The sequence below is a fragment of the Apis dorsata genome, unplaced genomic scaffold (assembly GCF_000469605.1).
Source record: "Apis dorsata unplaced genomic scaffold, Apis dorsata 1.3 scaffold_382, whole genome shotgun sequence".
Lineage (NCBI taxonomy): Eukaryota > Metazoa > Arthropoda > Insecta > Hymenoptera > Apidae > Apis > Apis dorsata.
The window spans coordinates 1,542,322-1,560,754 of NW_006263644.1; the positions used below are offsets into that span (position 1 = coordinate 1,542,322).

At 35.8% G+C, this 18,433-nt stretch overlaps 5 protein-coding genes across 8 annotated transcripts in view; 1 reads left to right on the plus strand and 4 right to left on the minus strand.

Annotated features, from left to right (window-relative positions):
• Positions 1-4,179, minus strand: part of LOC102677163 (glutamate receptor 1) — a 286,138-nt gene extending 281,959 nt beyond the window's left edge. The window contains exon 1 of one of the 2 annotated variants that reach the window (XM_006618951.2): positions 3,030-4,179. In XM_006618951.2, coding sequence (XP_006619014.1) covers positions 3,030-3,354 — 325 coding nt within the window. In that variant the 5' untranslated portion in view covers positions 3,355-4,179. The remainder of the gene's footprint in view (positions 1-3,029) is intronic. The other variant, XM_006618952.2, reaches the window with a different exon arrangement.
• Positions 4,180-4,885: 706 nt separating this feature from the next.
• LOC102676383 (general transcription factor IIE subunit 2) lies at positions 4,886-6,533 on the plus strand. Its single transcript, XM_006618946.2, has 4 exons — positions 4,886-5,131; positions 5,380-5,644; positions 5,705-5,914; positions 5,996-6,533. Exons 1-4 carry the CDS (start codon positions 5,070-5,072, stop codon positions 6,314-6,316), a joined length of 858 nt encoding a protein of 285 aa, XP_006619009.1. The 5' UTR covers positions 4,886-5,069; the 3' UTR covers positions 6,317-6,533.
• A 251-nt stretch (positions 6,534-6,784) lies between these two features.
• Positions 6,785-14,038, minus strand: LOC102676152 (ras-related and estrogen-regulated growth inhibitor). Of its 2 annotated transcripts, none has more exons than XM_006618944.2 (6): positions 13,481-14,038; positions 11,435-11,548; positions 8,312-8,368; positions 7,649-7,722; positions 7,318-7,584; positions 6,785-7,237 (listed from the first exon to the last, which is right to left on the minus strand). In XM_006618944.2, exons 2-6 carry the CDS (start codon positions 11,529-11,531, stop codon positions 7,082-7,084), a joined length of 651 nt encoding a protein of 216 aa, XP_006619007.1. In that variant the 5' UTR covers positions 11,532-11,548; positions 13,481-14,038; the 3' UTR covers positions 6,785-7,081. The 2 variants fall into 2 exon arrangements, with proteins under 2 accessions (XP_006619007.1, XP_006619008.1); XM_006618945.2 differs by lacking the exon at positions 13,481-14,038 and adding an exon at positions 12,709-13,143.
• Positions 14,039-14,857: 819 nt separating this feature from the next.
• LOC102676010 lies at positions 14,858-16,148 on the minus strand. Its single transcript, XM_031512050.1, has 3 exons — positions 15,935-16,148; positions 15,592-15,865; positions 14,858-15,143 (listed from the first exon to the last, which is right to left on the minus strand). Exons 1-3 carry the CDS (start codon positions 16,103-16,105, stop codon positions 15,007-15,009), a joined length of 582 nt encoding a protein of 193 aa, XP_031367910.1. The 5' UTR covers positions 16,106-16,148; the 3' UTR covers positions 14,858-15,006.
• A 362-nt stretch (positions 16,149-16,510) lies between these two features.
• LOC116186020 lies at positions 16,511-18,063 on the minus strand. 2 transcript variants are annotated; one of them, XM_031512048.1, is made up of 3 exons: positions 17,757-18,045; positions 17,459-17,683; positions 16,511-16,730 (listed from the first exon to the last, which is right to left on the minus strand). In XM_031512048.1, the coding sequence occupies exons 1-3, from the start codon at positions 17,987-17,989 to the stop codon at positions 16,529-16,531; spliced, it is 660 nt and encodes a 219-aa protein (XP_031367908.1). In that variant the 5' UTR covers positions 17,990-18,045; the 3' UTR covers positions 16,511-16,528. The 2 variants fall into 2 exon arrangements, with proteins under 2 accessions (XP_031367908.1, XP_031367909.1); XM_031512049.1 differs by lacking the exon at positions 16,511-16,730 and adding an exon at positions 17,189-17,285 and having other exon boundaries at positions 17,757-18,063.
• Between the last annotated feature and the right edge of the window lie 370 nt (positions 18,064-18,433).

The following is an 18,433-nucleotide window of genomic DNA, read 5'->3' on the forward strand; positions in this document are numbered from 1 at the left end:
GCGAATGCTGCTTGGAAATTTTAAATAATAGCGATCGGTTGTTGATATATAAACGTTCAAATGTTGACAAGGTTGCAGTGATATCGAAGCACGTTTCGATTCAGAGAATTTACAGAACCAGAAGAAAATTGACCACGTCGAAAATTTAACGAATATATGCGTAAACTAATAATTTTTTTTATTACAGAAAAACTTTAAGTCAATCTGTAAAATTTCGTTTTTTCATTTTTTAAATATAATTTTATCTAAGAATTGTAAATTGTTTTTAAATTGTGTTTAAAAAGACAAGAAAAATCATTGAAATTTTGAGCATTGATTTTTCATCAAGATTTTTGGTTTAAGTAAATTTTTTTATAGATCAATGTAGGTTTTTTGAAGGTTTTTTAAAACCATTATATGAAATACTTAATGTATATGCTAACAACAGAGGAATCGTTGAAGGCAATTAGTCTATTGTTGTTGTAGAAGAGTTTATGATCAGAATTAAACTTTAATGGGATTATAGATACAGGATATTAGATATTAGCTGGATCTTTACAACTGTCCATCCTTTTATAGAAAATAAATGAGTAAAAATTATCTACTAAATGCTAAATTAAATAAAAAAAAAAAAAAACAAAGACCTTTTAATAAGAAAACTATCATGAATCGTTACACAAACTTATTCGAAATTTTGATATTAGAACGATTTTAGAAAAAAAAAAAAAGATTCCATTTCATATGTGCAACAAGAAATCGACCAGAAATGGGAAAATTATCTCGTGTCGCGATCCACGAAGACGAACGAAGAGCGAGATAGAGAGAGAGATCGTAAGCGAGGTCAAGTACCGATGACGCGTTGATATATATTTTCGCCACGAGTTTTCGCATAATTCCGCATAAAAATATACAGAGCGAGTGGTGGTAGTAGTGAAGAAGTACAGAGAGGGAGGGAGAAAGGGAGAGAGAGTGGCCTTCGAGTAGCAAAGAAAGTATAACTCGCCAAGGCGAACGAACCTTCCAACTATCCTCGTCCTCGTCACCACCATCTCTCATGCCACGACCTCCTCCCTCGTCTTTTCGTCGACTTAGCCGGTACTTCTCTCTCTCCCCCTCTCTCACTCCCTCTCTCTCTACCTGCATACCTTACGCGGGCGGGGAACAAGGACACCGATATTTCTATAGGCATTCATCATTCACTCCTCGCTCAACGTTCTTCCTCCCTTTCTCTTTCTCTTACCCTCCCCACTATTCTTCGTCTTATTCTGTCTCGCCTTCTTTCCACTTCACTCGTACCCTCTTATCCACCCAACCCCTGTTTCTGCATTTGTCCGCCCCCCTCTCGCGCCCACTTTCTCCGTTACGTTATCCACGTTCTCCTCACGGCATCTCTCGTCTCTTGTCCTCTCTCCGTCTTACCTTACGCGACAGTTTCCTCTATCATTCTCCCCCCTAGTCATTTTTCTCGACAACGTTCTGGCGTTACGTTGAGCCGCATTGACGGTAATCTTTACCGGTGGCTTTTAACCGAATATCACGGTTTTCCACGATGCTGGACGATTTTCGCCACCGATTTTAGATCTCTCGAGGGAAAGTTGGATGGAGAGGATAGGATGAAGAGAAAGAAAGATGTAAGAAATGGGGAAGAAAGAGAAGAGATTATATAAATGATATATTAATATCGTTACGTTATTTTCAATTGCGCTTGTACGAGTAAAAGTTGTTGCTTCCAGATGCGCATATGCGTGATGGCGTCACTCTGGTGGCAGAATTAATATTAAGGTATGACGCTGTGTTATGTGAAATAACTTTGAACTCGTTTTAATTAAGTCTGGGAGAGTTTGAAATAAAGATTGAACCGAATTAATTTGACCGTACAGGAATACAAGAAGGATTTGTGTATACAATCAGCGTGTAACATTTGATTATTGAATTTGAATACGCGGATATGCAAATAGCAAAGCGGTAATTTTGATTGACAAAAGATTGGAAAAATAGACTGCCGGTTATGACGTCGGATAAATACCCGAAGCTTTGAAAACACGCTCCCTCTCGTTATCTTTTTTGACGAAGAACGGTTGGATAAATAATGAATATTTTCATGCTCGCAGTTATTCCAACCAGAAATGTAATCAATGATGAATTGAACAACCCGTGCCACTTTTATCGCGAGTTTGCATTCACGATTTTCCTATCAGATGGTTTATTCAAACCTATCTATTCGTAAAAAATGCGCGTGTATCTTTATTTGATGAAAGAAAGAAAAAAAAAATAACTAGCAATAATCACGTCTATCGTAGAAATACGAATATTTGCGTAGATTTTATATTATCCTTTGTATTAATATGAAACGAATATTACTCGTATTATTTCACGTGCATAAAAAAGTAATTAAATTGATATTTTTATTATTTAAGATTCCTAAAGATATGCAATTCTCATATGAGATACATTATAACAACGTTGTCTATAAATATTCGAATGTTCTTAATGTACGACTCTATAAACACTTTCTATCACAATAGTTTCTTCGAAAAATCATAACAAACTACCGTAACATTAAAGATTTTCATTTGCCCTTTCTAGAAATAGCATAGCACGAATTAAAACAACAATAACTACCGTTTCGTCTCTACCTGTGAATAATTGTTTACTTTATTACGGTTACGTGTATTTTCATAAAAAATAAATACACGTATCAAACGCGAAGCAATCGCGTTTCTAGAAACGACGATGATCGTACGTTCTCATGAAAAACGCGTTATTTACACGACCGACGATCCCTCCCATATTCCCCCTCCTCCCACAACGTCAAAGAGAATCATGTGCAGATGCTTTCACGCGAACGGTAGCAACTGTGCATCAAGAACAGAGAGTATTTACTTCCATCCATCGTTGAATAGACACATACAGGTCGAGTCGAGTGCAACAACCCTCCATAACCGTTGGAACGTTGGTCGCAAAACGTTCCTTGCACCCGTTAGTTCCTCTTTCGTGGCCATTTTCGCGAAATTCGATCAACGATAATACACTATTTGAAGCACACTCACCGATGGAGATCTTCTCCGGATACGCCGCAGGCAGCAATACCATTAAAAGGCCCAAAGCGGTGGTCATCACGGTGGCAGTGGATATTGGCTTGATGATCCAAGAAGAATTCGCGACGTTTCTGGTGTTTCCAGACGCGGAACCGAGAAAAATAGTGGCGCGGCGCCTCCACCGCGACGAGGGTGGTCCACCCGTTTCGTAAACAACCGGGAGCATCTTCCGTGCTCCGTGGTCTGACACAAACTGCCGTACTTCACTTGGCGTGAACTCGATCTCGCTTGAACCGCCCCAGCATCCCTCTCTTCCACGCACCAGCCGCCCGCTCATCCCCGCGCCACCAACTAGCCGTCATTTAACCAGCCCTACCACCCTTCTCTTCCCTATCCTCTCTTCCTCCCTCTGCCGCTCTCCTTGCTTGCAGATCCCGGTCTCCGTGCCATCTCCACCAACCAACCCTGCCACGTACACCCTCTCTCACTCCTGCAACTGCTTTTTCCCTCTTCTTCTATCTCTGTTCACGAGCTTGAAGCGCACGCTTCACGCGCATGTTACGATCGGAGCGCACCGCGCGCGTTCCCCATGTACGGCATTTCCTGTTACTTTCTGTCGCGGATACCGATGCACGCCCGGTCATGTTGCTCGGTCGGTATGAAAGAAATGAAAAAAATCGAATGAACGCGCGCGATAGAAACGGGAATGTTCCTAGGTGAGGAAGTGATAACAAGTTATGGAACGGGTTATCGAATGTAAACATCATGACGCGCTGCAAATCTGCTCGGAATGATGTTTATGTTACCGAACAATTGTTTCGCTTCCATCCCTATATCGTTGATGATCGCAATGTATGCGTGCGTGCCGCCAATGATTTCTTACGATACGTTTCGCTTATATACGTTCGATTAAATCGTGATTGCTTTTGGGAGAATTACAAAGTTTGTCCAAATGCATATCACGAGTTTCAACGCGGGAATAAAAATTTACATGCATGTTCAAAGTTGGTAATTTTACATGCATTATGGGAAATTTGTAGAAAAGAAACTAGATTATAGTTATAGACTAAATTATAAGTAACTAGATGAAATGGGAGAAAAATTTATTTACGAATTTAGAAAATTGAAATATATTGGTACGTAAACGATCAATAAGAGAGAATAGAGACTCTAAAATTAATAAAAAATGAAAGTTTATATGGACTATATAGAAATAAAGCGTAAATAAAATAGAACGATCGTATAATATGTGATAAAATAAACACGTCAATCCTCGTTTTATGTAAAAGTTAAAATTCTACCTTAAGCAATGAGAACAATGTGGAAGAAACTGCTTTTGAAGCCGTGGTTGCTTTATCCTTTTGATGGCGTTCGTAAAATCGCGAAACAAAGGAAACCAATTGTATAGGTCATAAAATATCATAAATATCAGGATGAGAGGAACAAGTTTGAGAATTATTATCTATTCATCATGGAAAACTTTCACACTTGGGTAAAATCATAAAATAAATTCATTGCAACGATCAATATCGAATTCAAATTATAAATTTTAAAGCTTGGATTTCATCGAAAATGTAATGGCGTAGCTGAGAAATCGAGAGATTCACGAGATCGAATCACGAATATCTTATTTATACAAATAAGATTATCACAATAGAAAAATATCAATGTTCACTCGTTCACAGAAACAAAAGTCATGTATAATTTAATATAATTTATAAATATATAATTTATAAACGATTTTTTCGGTTTATAGACACTGCACACGTTTCACTTAACGTACCGTTTGACTTTATTCGTGCAACCGTATTTCGATATTTGAAATCGTCAAACGATTCAATAATTCAATTATGAAACGATTAATCGAAAACATGGCGCATGCGCATGCGCAGTAAAGTTTACTTGGATGCATGTATATAACAGTAACCGAGTACAGTAACTGAGAATCTCTGATTGGTAGAGTATCCGTTTAGAATGTGGCAAAAGTGACAGTTCATTAAGATATACGAAAAAAGAATTTTAAAATTTATATAATTTAAATTTTATAATACAATGGATCCAGCATTACTCCGAGAACGAGAGCTCTTTAAAAAAAAAGCTCTTACTACACCAACGTAAATATTATCTATGGTTTTTTTCACTTAACCTCTAAGTTTATAGAAACATACTTATTTTTATAAAAAATAGAAATTATTTTTAAAATATTTTTAAAATATATATGAAATATAAAACATTCTATTATTGCAATATTCGGAATTTAATCTAAATATTTCGATTGAATTATAAGTATAAATTTTGAACATAACCTGTACGAACATAACCTTTGATGCAATACTGCAAGTAATAAGCTTTATTTTTGCAGTATAGAAAAGAAGAGAAAGGAACAAGACAAAGATTTAATACGAGATGAACCATTTAAGAAAAAACCTAAACCATCCTCTGTGTCTAATGGACCAAAACTGGATATGGTTAACTACAAAACTATGTCTGGTAGTACGCAATATAAATTTGGTGTTCTAGCTAAAATTGTAAAACATATGAAAGCTAGGCATCAAGAAGGAGATGATCATCCTTTAACATTAGAAGAAATTTTAGATGAAACAAATCAATTAGATGTTGGATCAAAGGTAAATATGATGATATATTAATGTCATATAAATATATAAAAATACAAAACTTTATATCAGGTGAAACAATGGCTTCAAACGGAAGCTCTAGTTAAAAACCCAAAGATAGAAGTAACTTCAGATGGTAGATTTGTATTTAAAGCTATGTATAAAATTAAAGATAAGAAATCTCTCTTAAGATTATTAAAGCAACAAGATTTAAAAGGTCTTGGTGGAATATTATTAGAAGATATACAAGAAAGTCTGCCTCACTGTGATAAACATTTAAAGGTAAATAGAAATGCGATATAGTTCTGATACTATATATGATATAATATGACAGCAATTTTTATAAGAATTTATCAATTTCAGAGTCTACAAAATGAAATATTATTTATAACAAGACCTTTAGATAAAAAAAAGATAGTATTTTATAATGATAAGACTGCACAATTTCCAATAGATGATGAATTTCAAAAGTTATGGAGATCCGTTGCAGTAGATGCAATGGACGATCAAAAAATCGATGAGTATTTAGAGAAACAAGGAATACGATCCATGCAAGATCATGGTCCTAAAAAACCTGCTCCGATTAAACGAAAGAAACCTATTAGTAAAAGAAAACAATTTAAAAAACCAAGAGATAATGAACATTTAGCAGATGTTCTAGAAACATATGATGATACAAAATAAATATTTCTCTAATTTTATATATAAAATGAATCTATCACTTAAGTGTTAAAAGAGAACTAAAAATGTTTTATTACGTGAATATTATTGAATAAGAAAAATCTTCTATTTTGAAGTTAAGATTTTTTAGTGTTACATATCACGGTGATATAATAAATAAGTAAAATATTTATTGTCATAATTTCATTATAAGTACAAAATAAATATAGATTAATTATTTTATGTTTTTATATCTGTCTAATCTATACTCACATAGGTTACATATTGTAACCAGCCTTAAAGAATGAACAAATTATATAATTTTTATATGTTATAACATGATAAAATATGAAATTTTGACTTAAATACTTTATATATTGCATTAAATTTTTACATAGATTAATTCATACTAAAACTATAAAATTTTCCATCCGTAAAAAAAAAAGAATGTATTAAAAAACTCTTTTCTTATACGTTGATAAAATATTGAAATATGAATCTCTAAAATTTATGTATTACATATCATTTACATAGTATAATATCATATAAATCAAAAACATTATTACACAATGCTACATAAATCTTTGGTACTTAAACTTTCAATATCGAGTACACACATATATAATAAACTATGTGCTGTTTACTTTTGATCCATAAGATTACATCGTAAATTTTCTTAAAAACGATTCTTTTATAAAATTTGTATATAATATAAATTGTACGAAACGATATACGTATAAGTAAAAATGTATAATTTTATATATATGTATATATATATATATATATATATTAATCTTTCGGAAGCGCTGAATCACTTTTACCTCGTGAATAAGCACGCGTTGCTTTGCTACCAAGCATTCTATCCAATAAAGATTGTTTATTCCTTCTTCTTGCTGCCAGAACCTCTCGACACAATTCGTGGAAAGATTCGGCAACTTGTGTGACCTGGAGAAACAGTGTTTACAATAATGTCCACGTATAAAAAAAGATCTTACATTTAGATAACAAAAATTAGAAAAGCATACCTGCTCCGCGGCAGATACTTCGCTAAACCAACATTCAAAATCCTTCGCCAGTATTTCTCCTTCTTCGGTGCTAACTTGTCTCAAGTGTACCATATCGGCTTTGTTCCCGACCAAGGCAAGAGGCATAGCGGCTTCGGGATCAACCACCGCAAGAGTTTCTTTCGCTTTTCTCACGAAATTGAAAGAGCCTCTATCGGTTATCGAATAAACTAAAAGTAATCCATCCGCCCATTGTACAGTTTCCGTAGAAGGTAACTCGTCGTCGCTCTGTAAACGGATGTTAATGAAACCGCTTGACTCGAATCTCTTTGATCATCGATAAAAGCATTACCTTCGGGCAGGTGTCCAAAATTTCGAAAAGGATGGGCTCGCCATCGACTAACACCTCGTGTTTGTATCTGTTCTCTAAAAAAAAGAAGAAAAAGAAGAAAATAGAATAAATGAAAATTGGCAGAAAGAAAGGAAAATTTGTTAATACCAATGACAAGTTATAGACATGTACACAACGATTCGATGCTCGACATCCTCGATGCGACGAGGAAAAATTACGTAATAAATTTTCACCGCTAAAACTCGTTGCAACAGAGAGATCAGGTAACCGTCTTGGCCGTTAAGTAGATCTTTCCAGTACATTCTAGTTTTAGATCCCGATTCAAGCACGTGCTCGCTAGAGGAAACCGCTTATTCCCTCCCCCTACCCGCGCCTCTCTATTTGTACAAAAGAAGAAGTTTTTCTTCGAATATCAACCTCGCATTAGTATCCGTTCTGTCTCTAGTGTCAAATTCGTCTTCGATAAATTTAGATCAGACGCGGACGACCAAAGTATGCGCAGGCCGAGTGTACACGGTCCCCGAGGTGGCACACCAGTTGCTGGCAATTTTTCAAAAAAATGCGTCATTCTATTGTACCATTCACATTGTAATTTATACCGCATCGAGGGGGCCGCATCTTATCGCGAGCACGCCGCCAATTGTAAATCGAGATGTCTCTTACCTGACTGGTGATCATATTCCCCGATATACCGCCTCGTTAGAAATCTCACTGTCAATGCTGAAATTTAAGAAGAACACACGCGTTATTGAAACGTTTTTTTTTTTAAATAAATCATTAGTTACATTATACATTTTATTTAATTAGAAAACGAGATCGTGAATTACAAAGGTGTATACACGTTACGAGGAACAATACACGCGAGTCGATTTTATTTTTATTAGTATTCATATTCAACTTTTCTACTCTACCTGGATTTTATTCCGTTCATCTAAACGTGACAGACGTTTACGAGCGTGACATGTATTAGATTGTGCATTCGTCAATACAAATGCCATGCACACACATGGGTTAGAAAGTAATCAACCTACATTTTCTTAGAATCGTGTGTCCTATTTCGATCGGCTCGAATTATTTATTTGGGGGGCAAGCTGATTGCAAAAAAAAAAAAAAATACAAATAATTCTTTCTTCCTTTTTTTTTTTTTTTCGAAGCATCGCATGGATATTGATTTTACGTATGTTTTACACAAATAACCAAGCTTTCGAGCCTCCAAGCTCTTTTCCTCCATTTTCCAGGGAGCAAAATCAATTTCCATTCTGATATCGCGAAAACGTACGCGATCTTGCACGATACGATACCACGCGCTCCGACATATCGCGATCCAATCGAGAGAAACGAGAGCTACAACCTAGTGACCCGCTTCGAGGCACACCACACTATTTTTACCTCGAACTCGAACCTGCCACGGCGCCACAAAACCTTGCACCAACGTTAAACGTCACCATGGTGTGTTTCGTCTTAAATACAATGTAAAGTTGACCCGCTTTATAAGCGCCACGCGGGCGAGTTTCATTCGAGCAACCTTCGAGAAGACAATGATTCGAATCGAGGCCGGTGTATTGGCAATATCGATGCGCAAATTTCCAAGAGGAAAAGGAGAAAGATTTTTTTCATCGAGGCGAAGCTGATTGATTGATAAAAATAAAATATTCCCGATTTTTCGAGATAGCAAAAATCAAATTTGAGTGCAAATTTTCAAAATGTAAAATGTTTACGGATACGCTTTATCTTGTGATTGACAGGGACCATTTGAAAATTCGTTTCGTTTCGATGATGTATTTACGTTCGAAGGATTCGAACAGCATCATTTGGACGCTTTCCCTCGAACGGATCATTAAAAGTTCGATTCTCGTGCCAATTCTTCGCACGAATCATTCTCAAATACACGAATCGCCTTTATTCCTTTATTTCTTTCAACGAATCGAGCAATTATTTGTTCGAGTTAAAAATACGCTCGTACGAAAACGTTGAATCATATAGGAAACCATGTATATATATATATCATCGTTTCCTTTTTGTCTCTTTATTTTATTTAAAGACATTTAAATTGATACGAGGATCTAATAGCTCGTAGTGAAACGACGATCGAAAGGAATTTCGATAAATAAAATTTGTTAAATTATATTGAATATTTTGAGTGTGAAACGTTGCTGAGACCTAACCGATTATGTACTCACCTATGCCTCACACGTGCCATTACCAAAAATACGCGCGGTTGGCTCCTCTCAGGGTCCTAACCACGTTTATCGTGCACACATCTATCGCGTGGACATGTGTACTTGAATTAATTGGACTCGAGATTCTTTTCTTCGATCGTTCTTGCTCGAAATAATTTAATCGTTTTATCGTTAATAATATTTCTATTAATAAACGAAAACTTAAAATGTGTGATTATTTTATTTCTGATCACTTCATTTCTTACTTTATGATTTTTCTTGTTAATGTTATGTATATATGTAATTCATGAACCAATTACATTTACGAAGCTCATAAAATTGTAAAAATTCATTACAAAGTCGATTATGCACTAAAAAATAATAAGGGTTATTTCGTTATCAGCTGTTTCAAAAAATATTTGAATATTTTATACAATTTTACATATTTTGTGCATTTTTTTAAAATTTTCTATAAAAAATATGGTGTCTTTTTTTAGGCAAATGAAGATTTTTATGAATGACATACGTCAACGTTAACAATTTGGTATTTTAACACTAAGACGAAAGTTTTCCTTTGAGAGAAAAATCAAATTAAATTTCAATCATAATATCGTATACGTTTCGATATTACAAAGCAAAGATACGGATATAATGATAACACATATGCATCGCAAGAAACTGTTGACGAAGGACGATCATTTGCCATTTAGAACGTTTCTTCAGTCGAATTAATCTTCTGACTGCGAGTTTGCAAGATATTGTATCCAGAGAAGATTATGGTTAATGTCACGCTCGTTATCGTCGTGGTTAAAAACAAAATTAAGTGTTACCACGTGCATTAGCATGCTCACGAAAGCGAGTCAAGTGAAAATGCAGATGAAAACGCTCGCGTTATAAGCACCGATGAAAACAAAATAACAGCGCTGAAAGTAAAAGCGGATTTTACATAACTTGTGGATAAAAGAAAAAGAGCGGGAAATATTTTGAGCAAATTTATTGAGAAAATCAAAATTTCGATTTTAGTCCGGTGATTTCTCGATCTTTTTGAAGATGAAGAAAACGAATTTGAAGGAAAGAAATTTTTCAGTTTTTAAAGTTAAAACGATGATGTATCTTGGAATCTGATACTACCTTTTTCTTTCTTCAATTTTTGAAATATAAATATAGTCTCTTTCAGCCACCAATCAAAAATAGACATTCCCTATTTTCCTCTTACTCTTCAACAATTCCACCGAAACGTGGCTTCCATTGAAACGTATAAAAGTGTATCGAAATTTGCACGAATACGTTAACATAAAAATAACTAATTTTTATGTTTTGGACGCTATTAAAAAAATTTCAATTAATATATCCTAACTAACATTTCGAGGTATCTAAACTTTTTTTATCTTTATCAGACTACACAAATTAATTATAACATGTATTTTTCGATCTTTGAAAAGTTTATATATATGATTTTTTTAACTTTAGAAGAGTATAAAATACCTAAAAAAAATTCAAACATTTCGAAAGATGAGAATACGTTGAATTTTAATCAAAAAAAGGTGAACGTTTCTTTCGATCCGAGGCAAAAGATGCAATGCAACAAAGAGATGGAGCAAGATTCGTGACAAAACGTAATACTCACCGCTTTTGCCGACACCTGGCGCTCCAATCACAGCCACCTTCACCTCGCATAACGAACTCTTCTTCCTCCGAATACCTCTAATTGCATTTGACGTCATACTCCGCGCATTTGTCACTGCACAAAGTGTAACATAACTGTGTAACTCGAGATTGAAATGGGGAAGAAGAAGGCAGAAGGAACGAAGAAGAAACGAGGGACGTGTTTATGCGGTTTCCGCACGCGTGGCCGAGGACCAAGGAAAAATTTGTCACGGTTACATCTTTCCTTGGCCGGTTTCCACGGTCGCCGATAACGTTTCCGAATTTCATATATAAAATATTCGAACACTGACACAGGTAGACCGGTGTTCAACGTTCGCATCTGCCAAGGAAAACATTGTCGAAATTTGTGGTCTCGAGAGCGGCCAGTTAATAATATATAGGCTCGATATCGGCTAGCAACGATAAACAAATTTAACTCATTTAAAGATCTGTGGATATTAGTGCTTGAATATTATTTAGCATCAAAGTTGTAAACAACTAGTTTAGATATTATACGCGTTGCTTTAACGAAATAGGAAAAGTAAAGTAATATTTGTAACTTGGAAAATCTGTTAGACAGAAAATTGTTATATTATTTCAGGTTTCGTGGAATCGTAGAATCTAAATGGGAGAAAAAAATGGGCGAGAAAGGCTAGAAAAATGTATCTGCACAACATCGTTTTGAAAGAATCATACGGAATTTCGAATAAAAACATCGAAATTTATACTGATTATCTTTAAATAAGATTTTGAAAGATTTTATTAATTTTTTAAAATATTATAAGAGATTACTTTTAATATTTACAAAAGATTTTTGTTTCAAAAATATAATTTAATAGTGCATGCACTATTATCGTACCATTTAGTACAACTTTTATATACTTATAAAATTTAGATACTATGAAAATTAAATATAAAACACTAAATCATTTATGATCTAGTAACTGATCTTCTTTTAGTTAACTTCTTTAAAAAATGATGTACAAACTTCATTGAAATATAAGATGTATATCTAATAATTAAAAAATCCTTAAAATTTTACCGCGATATTAAAAAAAAAAATAAAATTCAATCGAGACAAAAATGATGAAAAAAACAAATTAGAAAAACATTGCGCGTTTTTTGATACACGAAAGAGAGAGAGAGAAAATTATCGAGCCTCTCGTTCGTCCAATCACCGATCTCTCCACATTCCTCCATCCTCGAGACTGCGTTCGACGTTCACGAATATCGTAAACGCGAGTTCCCATTTACCGGGTGTCCCGTGTCTTCTTCATCGAGGCGAGAACGGGTGCATCCGGGCCGAGGCATTCGCCTCGTGTTCCCCTTCGAACGAAAGTTTAAATACACCGTGGCTCTCCTGTTCCATCGGCGCGGCGCCGGGTGAAAGAGGTGGGAGGGGAAGAGGGGTGTGGAGAAAACAGCAGCGGAGAAAGAGCGGGAATCGAGGTGCGTGCGCGGCCGTGGTCGTCCGAGGAAAGAGAAGGGAACCCGTGATGGGTACATTAATAGAACAGTTCGCACATGTCCCGTGGAATTCAAGGAATTTACTCCGGCGTCTAACAATGTACCGATCCCTGCGTGTAAGCCGCGTTACGGATGAACCGAGCCGATAGGCTCGACTGACCGTGTTTTGGTCGCGAATCTAAACCGAGTCGGATAAACTCAGAAACCGGGTTCAACCCGATTTTCTTTGTATGTGTTCTTCACGTGTTCCGCCTAATTCTTTAATTTAACCGGATTCTCCCTTGAACTAAAGTAAGAAAAAGAATTGCAATTGCAATATCAGTATGGGATACACGATAGATAAACTATACGTAATACAACGATCGATAGATCGGTAGATTTAGATTGCAAACAAAATTTCATATTTGGTTAATAAAATAAATTACGAAAAATGGGCGTAAAGGAGGGTCGATTAAGTTTTGTGATATATCCAATAAATCAAGCCTTGTTTACGAATCGAGTGCACAGGTAAAAGAGCGAGAAAAATATCGGCGTTATTTTTATTCCATTGCGTACTCACCAATCGTTTAGAACACACCGATGTACCGTTCCTCGAGCATTCCACGCCGCTTATACCACTTTCTATCAACTCGCACAACAGCCGGCCATCGCGGGGACGACTTCTCTTTAAACTCTTCTTTCCAAACGGGAGAAAGGAGGGAAAAAAAAAAAAAAAAAAAAAGAGCGGAGCGTGACACGTGAACTCGCGACGATACTTTCGCTCCTACTATCGGGGGGGTTGCAAGTTCCCTTTACGGTTCCCCTCGCGGAAGGGAGGCGAGGTGCGCGGTTAACCGCGCGAAACAGGGCGGAAGGGATCGATATTAGAAATCCAAGCGGCTTAGTTATTATCGAAACTGGGGAGGAGAGAGAGAGAGAGAAAAAAAGAAAAAGAAAAAAAAAGAAAAACAGGGAAACGATCGATCGTCCTCCTCTTCCTCCTTCGCCTCCTCTGTCGCGTGTCACGTGGCTCCTGAGAATTTCGCGGTTCCGTTGCGTGATCCGACGCGGCTCTTGGTCTCCGCACGACTGTCTCTCCCCATTCTCTTTTGGCGGCTCGGCGAGTCCGGCCCTCCTTTATTGCTCTTAAGCCACGTATATACACGCGATATCCACTTCCGGCAGCGGCGGAGCGCGCACCAACGGCGGAGGAGGAGGAGGAGGAAGAGAAGGTCGCCCGTTTCGAAAACTCGGTAACACGCGTTTCCTTAAGCCAAAAAGGCTTCGCGTCCAAAGATTCGTCTCTGGGAATGTTATATATAGGGAAATATTATGTAGAGGGTGTTAATATTGTTCGTGGAACAGTTTCGAGAGAAACGAGCGAAAGTTGGTGTAGGGAAAAATGTCGGTTGAGGCATTTAATTTATCAAGTCGGGGGCATGATTGGATGAAGCGAGACAGGAATGGGAGCGAGACGGTGGTGGAACGGAGATAGGGATATCTCATTCTATTCGCGTCTCGCTTCGTATTCAATTGTTCGTAACTTGATGAATAAGCTCTAACGGTTTCTTTTTCTTTTCTTTTTTTTTTTTTTTTGCACGTTTTCTCTATTCAAATCTCTGGAATCGATCCTGCAAAGGTATTCCACGAATATATAAACAGTTTAAATACTATTGTAAATATTAACTTGGAGAACGTGCCACGGCCAACCTCGTAAAATGAATCAATGCCTCGTGGAACGATTTCTTCGATTCGCGCACTTCCGGATGCGCGGTAGGAATCCAGAGAAAATCTGTTTATGAATTAATGGATTCGCGGAAAGACGAACGGTTTGGTCGTTATTTCGAGTTTTAAACGATGCTTTCCGGATCGCATCCTGTTAAGATAAGCAACGCGAAGGGAGGAACGATAAACCCACATTTATTCAAATTAAAGACGAACAAAATTTTTTTTTTTCTTTTTTTTTTTTAAATTTGTGGATAAACTTCGCAAATTTAACGATCGATGGGATGTACTATATGAAATGGATAATGTTCGATGCGACAGAACCACGATTTTGCCGACGGTGTGAAACGATTTGTGAAACGAGGTAGTCAATACCCTTGACTACAGGAACCATTCGTCGGTCTCTCGGTTCTCTTCCTTTTCGATCTTGTTGCGTTTCAACGCCGCTTTTCTCGATGCTTCCGGGCAACCACCGAAGATCCAATTCACCGCTCGTAGCAGGGCCGGTTTAAATCGATCTGGATCATTAAAAATAATTATAATAGTTATAATTCGATGATAATTTTGTTCGTTGAATATTCATCGTGGAACGTGAATTTTCGAATTTTTTACTTTCATATGATTTCTTTCTTTTTTAATAATTTCGCAAGATTTTGAGGATTATTTGATTTTTCTTTTTCTCTTTAAACTTTCAAATTTCATTCATTTCATTTTTAATGAAAACTCTTTTTTGCGCATATGTAGATAAATTTTCTTTGAAATATCGAAGAGATTAACATAACTTTTACAGTTTTAGTAACTTCAACTTTCAAAGATATTCCACGAATCGTTCAAATATAGTGCATAAATAAATCAAACGTGTTCTTGAAAACTTATTTAAAAAGAAAAGATATACGCGAGAAATATAAAATTTATTATTATATCGAAGTTTCTGCGAAATATGCAACTTATAATTTTTAAACATACTTTTCAGGATAGGCTCCATGTCAAGTCCTTCGCAGTAATCCAAAATCGACTCGTCCGAACTTTCCAACAAAGTATTCTCTTTTTGAGGTTTCTCATCGAGATAGTGCTTTCGAGTCGGCCGTTCCATTTGTTGAGAATTTTCGTCGTCAGCTTCTCCTCCTCGATCAGTGAGGTATGAAAAATCGTTGCAACAGAAACCACTCGACGGTTCATTGTTCCTAGACTTTTTTTTCCGTAATTTGATATTTTCATAATATCTATTCTCCGCTTGTTTCTGTTCAAAAAATAAAAAAGAGAAAGTCATATTTAAATATCATCTCTCGTGAGCCAATTAACGTAATACCTGTTCAATGCATGCTTCGTTATGCTCGTGTATTTCATCCTCTCTAAAATCAACTCTTCGAGTGTTCGAATTAACGTGCTTCATAGGACAAGCATCCATATGATTATTGCAATCGATAGATGTGTACAGATTCTCATTCTCCTGTGACACTTTGCGCAGTTTTGGATTCATCGAGCTTCGAGACGATCTTAAATGATGCTTTATGGAATTATGATATTCTTATGTAATTTTTGCCACCTGTTAATAACAATGTTTCATTTACTTTAACGTATTTTCTTTTTCTTTTTACCTCGGACAAATACTGCGTTGATATAGCTGCCTTGTTATTCAATGATCCGAAAGAATATTCGTTGGATCTACAACAATCTTGTTCACATTGGCATTGGCTTGTTTGATACAACAACTTGTTCATGGAATATCTCGATCCGGTGTTTTCCGGAATCGAGCTGAATTCAATCTCCTTTATGTACGTTTCCATGTCCTACATGCAAAGAAGGAAAATAGGATAGAATTATAAAAATTGTTAAATTATTAGAAAATATTTTAAATTATTTTTTTTCTTTTTTCGAAACGAAATCGTATAAATTCTTCAATTTATTGGGTATCCATTACATTCTCGTTAAGATCTCTAGTTGGTCCCTCTTGGTCCGAGCTTGAGGCTTCCACTTTCGCCGACAGTTTGTCGGTGGAAGTGCCGCATTCCTTGTACTCCACTTTCATGTACGGATCTTGAACAATCACCATGTCTTCCTTATCGAACTTCTGATCGAATATCGCCATTTGTTGTGGATTGCCACTGTAAAAGAACGAATTTTAGAACGAAGTTATATTCATCAACTGAAATTGAATTTGTGCGTTCATTTATTCTTCACCGGAAATTAAGAATTTCAATGCCAATCTCCCGCGATCTCGTTGTTGTCGTTTATATATTTTTTTCACGTGTTAACCTCTTGCACTACAATTTCTTTTCTCGAGAGGAAAATAATTTTTGCGACGAAATAGAAGTAATCTCGTACATGCAAAAGATCAACAGTTTAATCAAAGCAACGAATGAAACAAAGACGATAAAAATCATCTGTATACGAATGTTTATTTCTTTTTTTACTACAAATTAGAATTGCCACCGTTAAAAATGGCGAATTTCGTTAGGATGAGAACACGTGACACCATATTAACTTCAACACACATCACATGATCAAGTTTCTACCAAAAACTTTGACAAAACTCTACCAAAGACTCTATTTGATCTAACGGTGAAAGTGGGATGCCAATGTGATGTCACGTATTCTTCTGTTGCCGGAAAAATTTGCCGGAAGAGAAGCGACCCATTTTTACCGATAGAGGCACCTTGCTGGAAATCAAAAATTACATTACATTACAGTCTATTGGATATACAAAATCTGTCGATAACTTCGCTTTATATATTTAAACGATAAACGAAAAAAAAAAAAAAAAAAAAAAACGTAAAAATAGGAAAAAATAAATAGAAACGAGTAAAAGTTCGATAATATTATGATTATATACCTGATCAAAAGCGTGTAATTCTCTAAATTCTTATCGCGTTTCAAACCAGACAAACTTGTCTTCACGTATTTCTGAAAATCGTCCAATTTTTCGGGATAAAAATAGATCGGTTTGGAGATTTCCGCGCAATCACCCATAGAGATATCTTTCATACTGCTGCGAAGATGACGTGACTTGGACAACGTGATTCGATCCTTGTGCTTTTTCCTTATCCTCTCCTTATTTCTAAATACAATTAACGCCATTTTAAAAGAATATTTGTATCGCTCGGTAAAATTCGATAAATTTCCTCACTGACCCCATCATATCATCGGCCAAATAGACTTTCGATTTTTTGGAGATACTTTTGTGGGGTCGATGGATGGGATGCTCGTTCTCAACTTGAATTTCCGGCGAGATATATTTCTGCGAAGCGAGCGAATGCTCGTATCGAATACGATCGTACTTGGATTTAATCTTCTCGTACAGGTACTCGCTCTCCCGGGCGCTCAGTGCAGATTTTAGACCGTTTGCCGTAAAATCGATCAACATATAACATATTCGACGAGCATCTGAAAAAATAAATATTACGACAACTCGTAAACTTGACGAACTTGGAAAATAAATACTTGTATTTAAACTATTGAATATAATAGCACGAGATCAAATAAAAATTTATATATATATCTGATTCGTTGAATATTTGTAAAAAATAAATACTTTTACAAACTTTGATTTAATTAAATCGTTTCATGAAATAATTATTAATTACTAATCGCTTAAAACAAATGTCTTTTCTCCCTCTCAATTACATATTTACATATTACCACACAAGCACAATGTTCCTTCCACGATGATAAAATAAAATAAAATATTTGCTTCGAATATTATTTACCAATTAAAATTTACAATAATAATTATCAGAAATTAGACAATTGTTATCTTTTCCACTTCGCATTTACGTCTACTATTTTCTTTTTTTTTTTTTTTTTTTTT

Coding starts and splice junctions, on each gene's coding strand:
- LOC102676383 (XM_006618946.2), top strand. CDS start 5,070: ATGGATCCAGCATTACTCCGAGAACGAGAGCTCTTTAAAAAAAAAGCT. Junction 5,132..5,379: donor AAAGCTCTTACTACACCAAC/GTAAATATTATC, acceptor TTATTTTTGCAG/TATAGAAAAGAAGAGAAAGG. Junction 5,645..5,704: donor AATTAGATGTTGGATCAAAG/GTAAATATGATG, acceptor ACTTTATATCAG/GTGAAACAATGGCTTCAAAC.
- LOC102676010 (XM_031512050.1), bottom strand. CDS start 16,105: ATGAATCCAAAACTGCGCAAAGTGTCACAGGAGAATGAGAATCTGTAC. Junction 15,866..15,934: donor ACGAAGCATGCATTGAACAG/GTATTACGTTAA, acceptor TTTTTTGAACAG/AAACAAGCGGAGAATAGATA. Junction 15,144..15,591: donor CATGGAGCCTATCCTGAAAA/GTATGTTTAAAA, acceptor TTAATGATCCAG/ATCGATTTAAACCGGCCCTG.
- LOC102676152 (XM_006618944.2), bottom strand. CDS start 11,531: ATGACGTCAAATGCAATTAGAGGTATTCGGAGGAAGAAGAGTTCGTTA. Junction 8,369..11,434: donor GCCAGGTGTCGGCAAAAGCG/GTGAGTATTACG, acceptor CTTAAATTTCAG/CATTGACAGTGAGATTTCTA. Junction 7,723..8,311: donor GGAATATGATCACCAGTCAG/GTAAGAGACATC, acceptor TCTTTTTTTTAG/AGAACAGATACAAACACGAG.
- LOC116186020 (XM_031512048.1), bottom strand. CDS start 17,989: ATGTTGATCGATTTTACGGCAAACGGTCTAAAATCTGCACTGAGCGCC. Junction 17,684..17,756: donor TTGGCCGATGATATGATGGG/GTCAGTGAGGAA, acceptor AATTGTATTTAG/AAATAAGGAGAGGATAAGGA. Junction 16,731..17,458: donor AATTACACGCTTTTGATCAG/GTATATAATCAT, acceptor GTTCTTTTACAG/TGGCAATCCACAACAAATGG.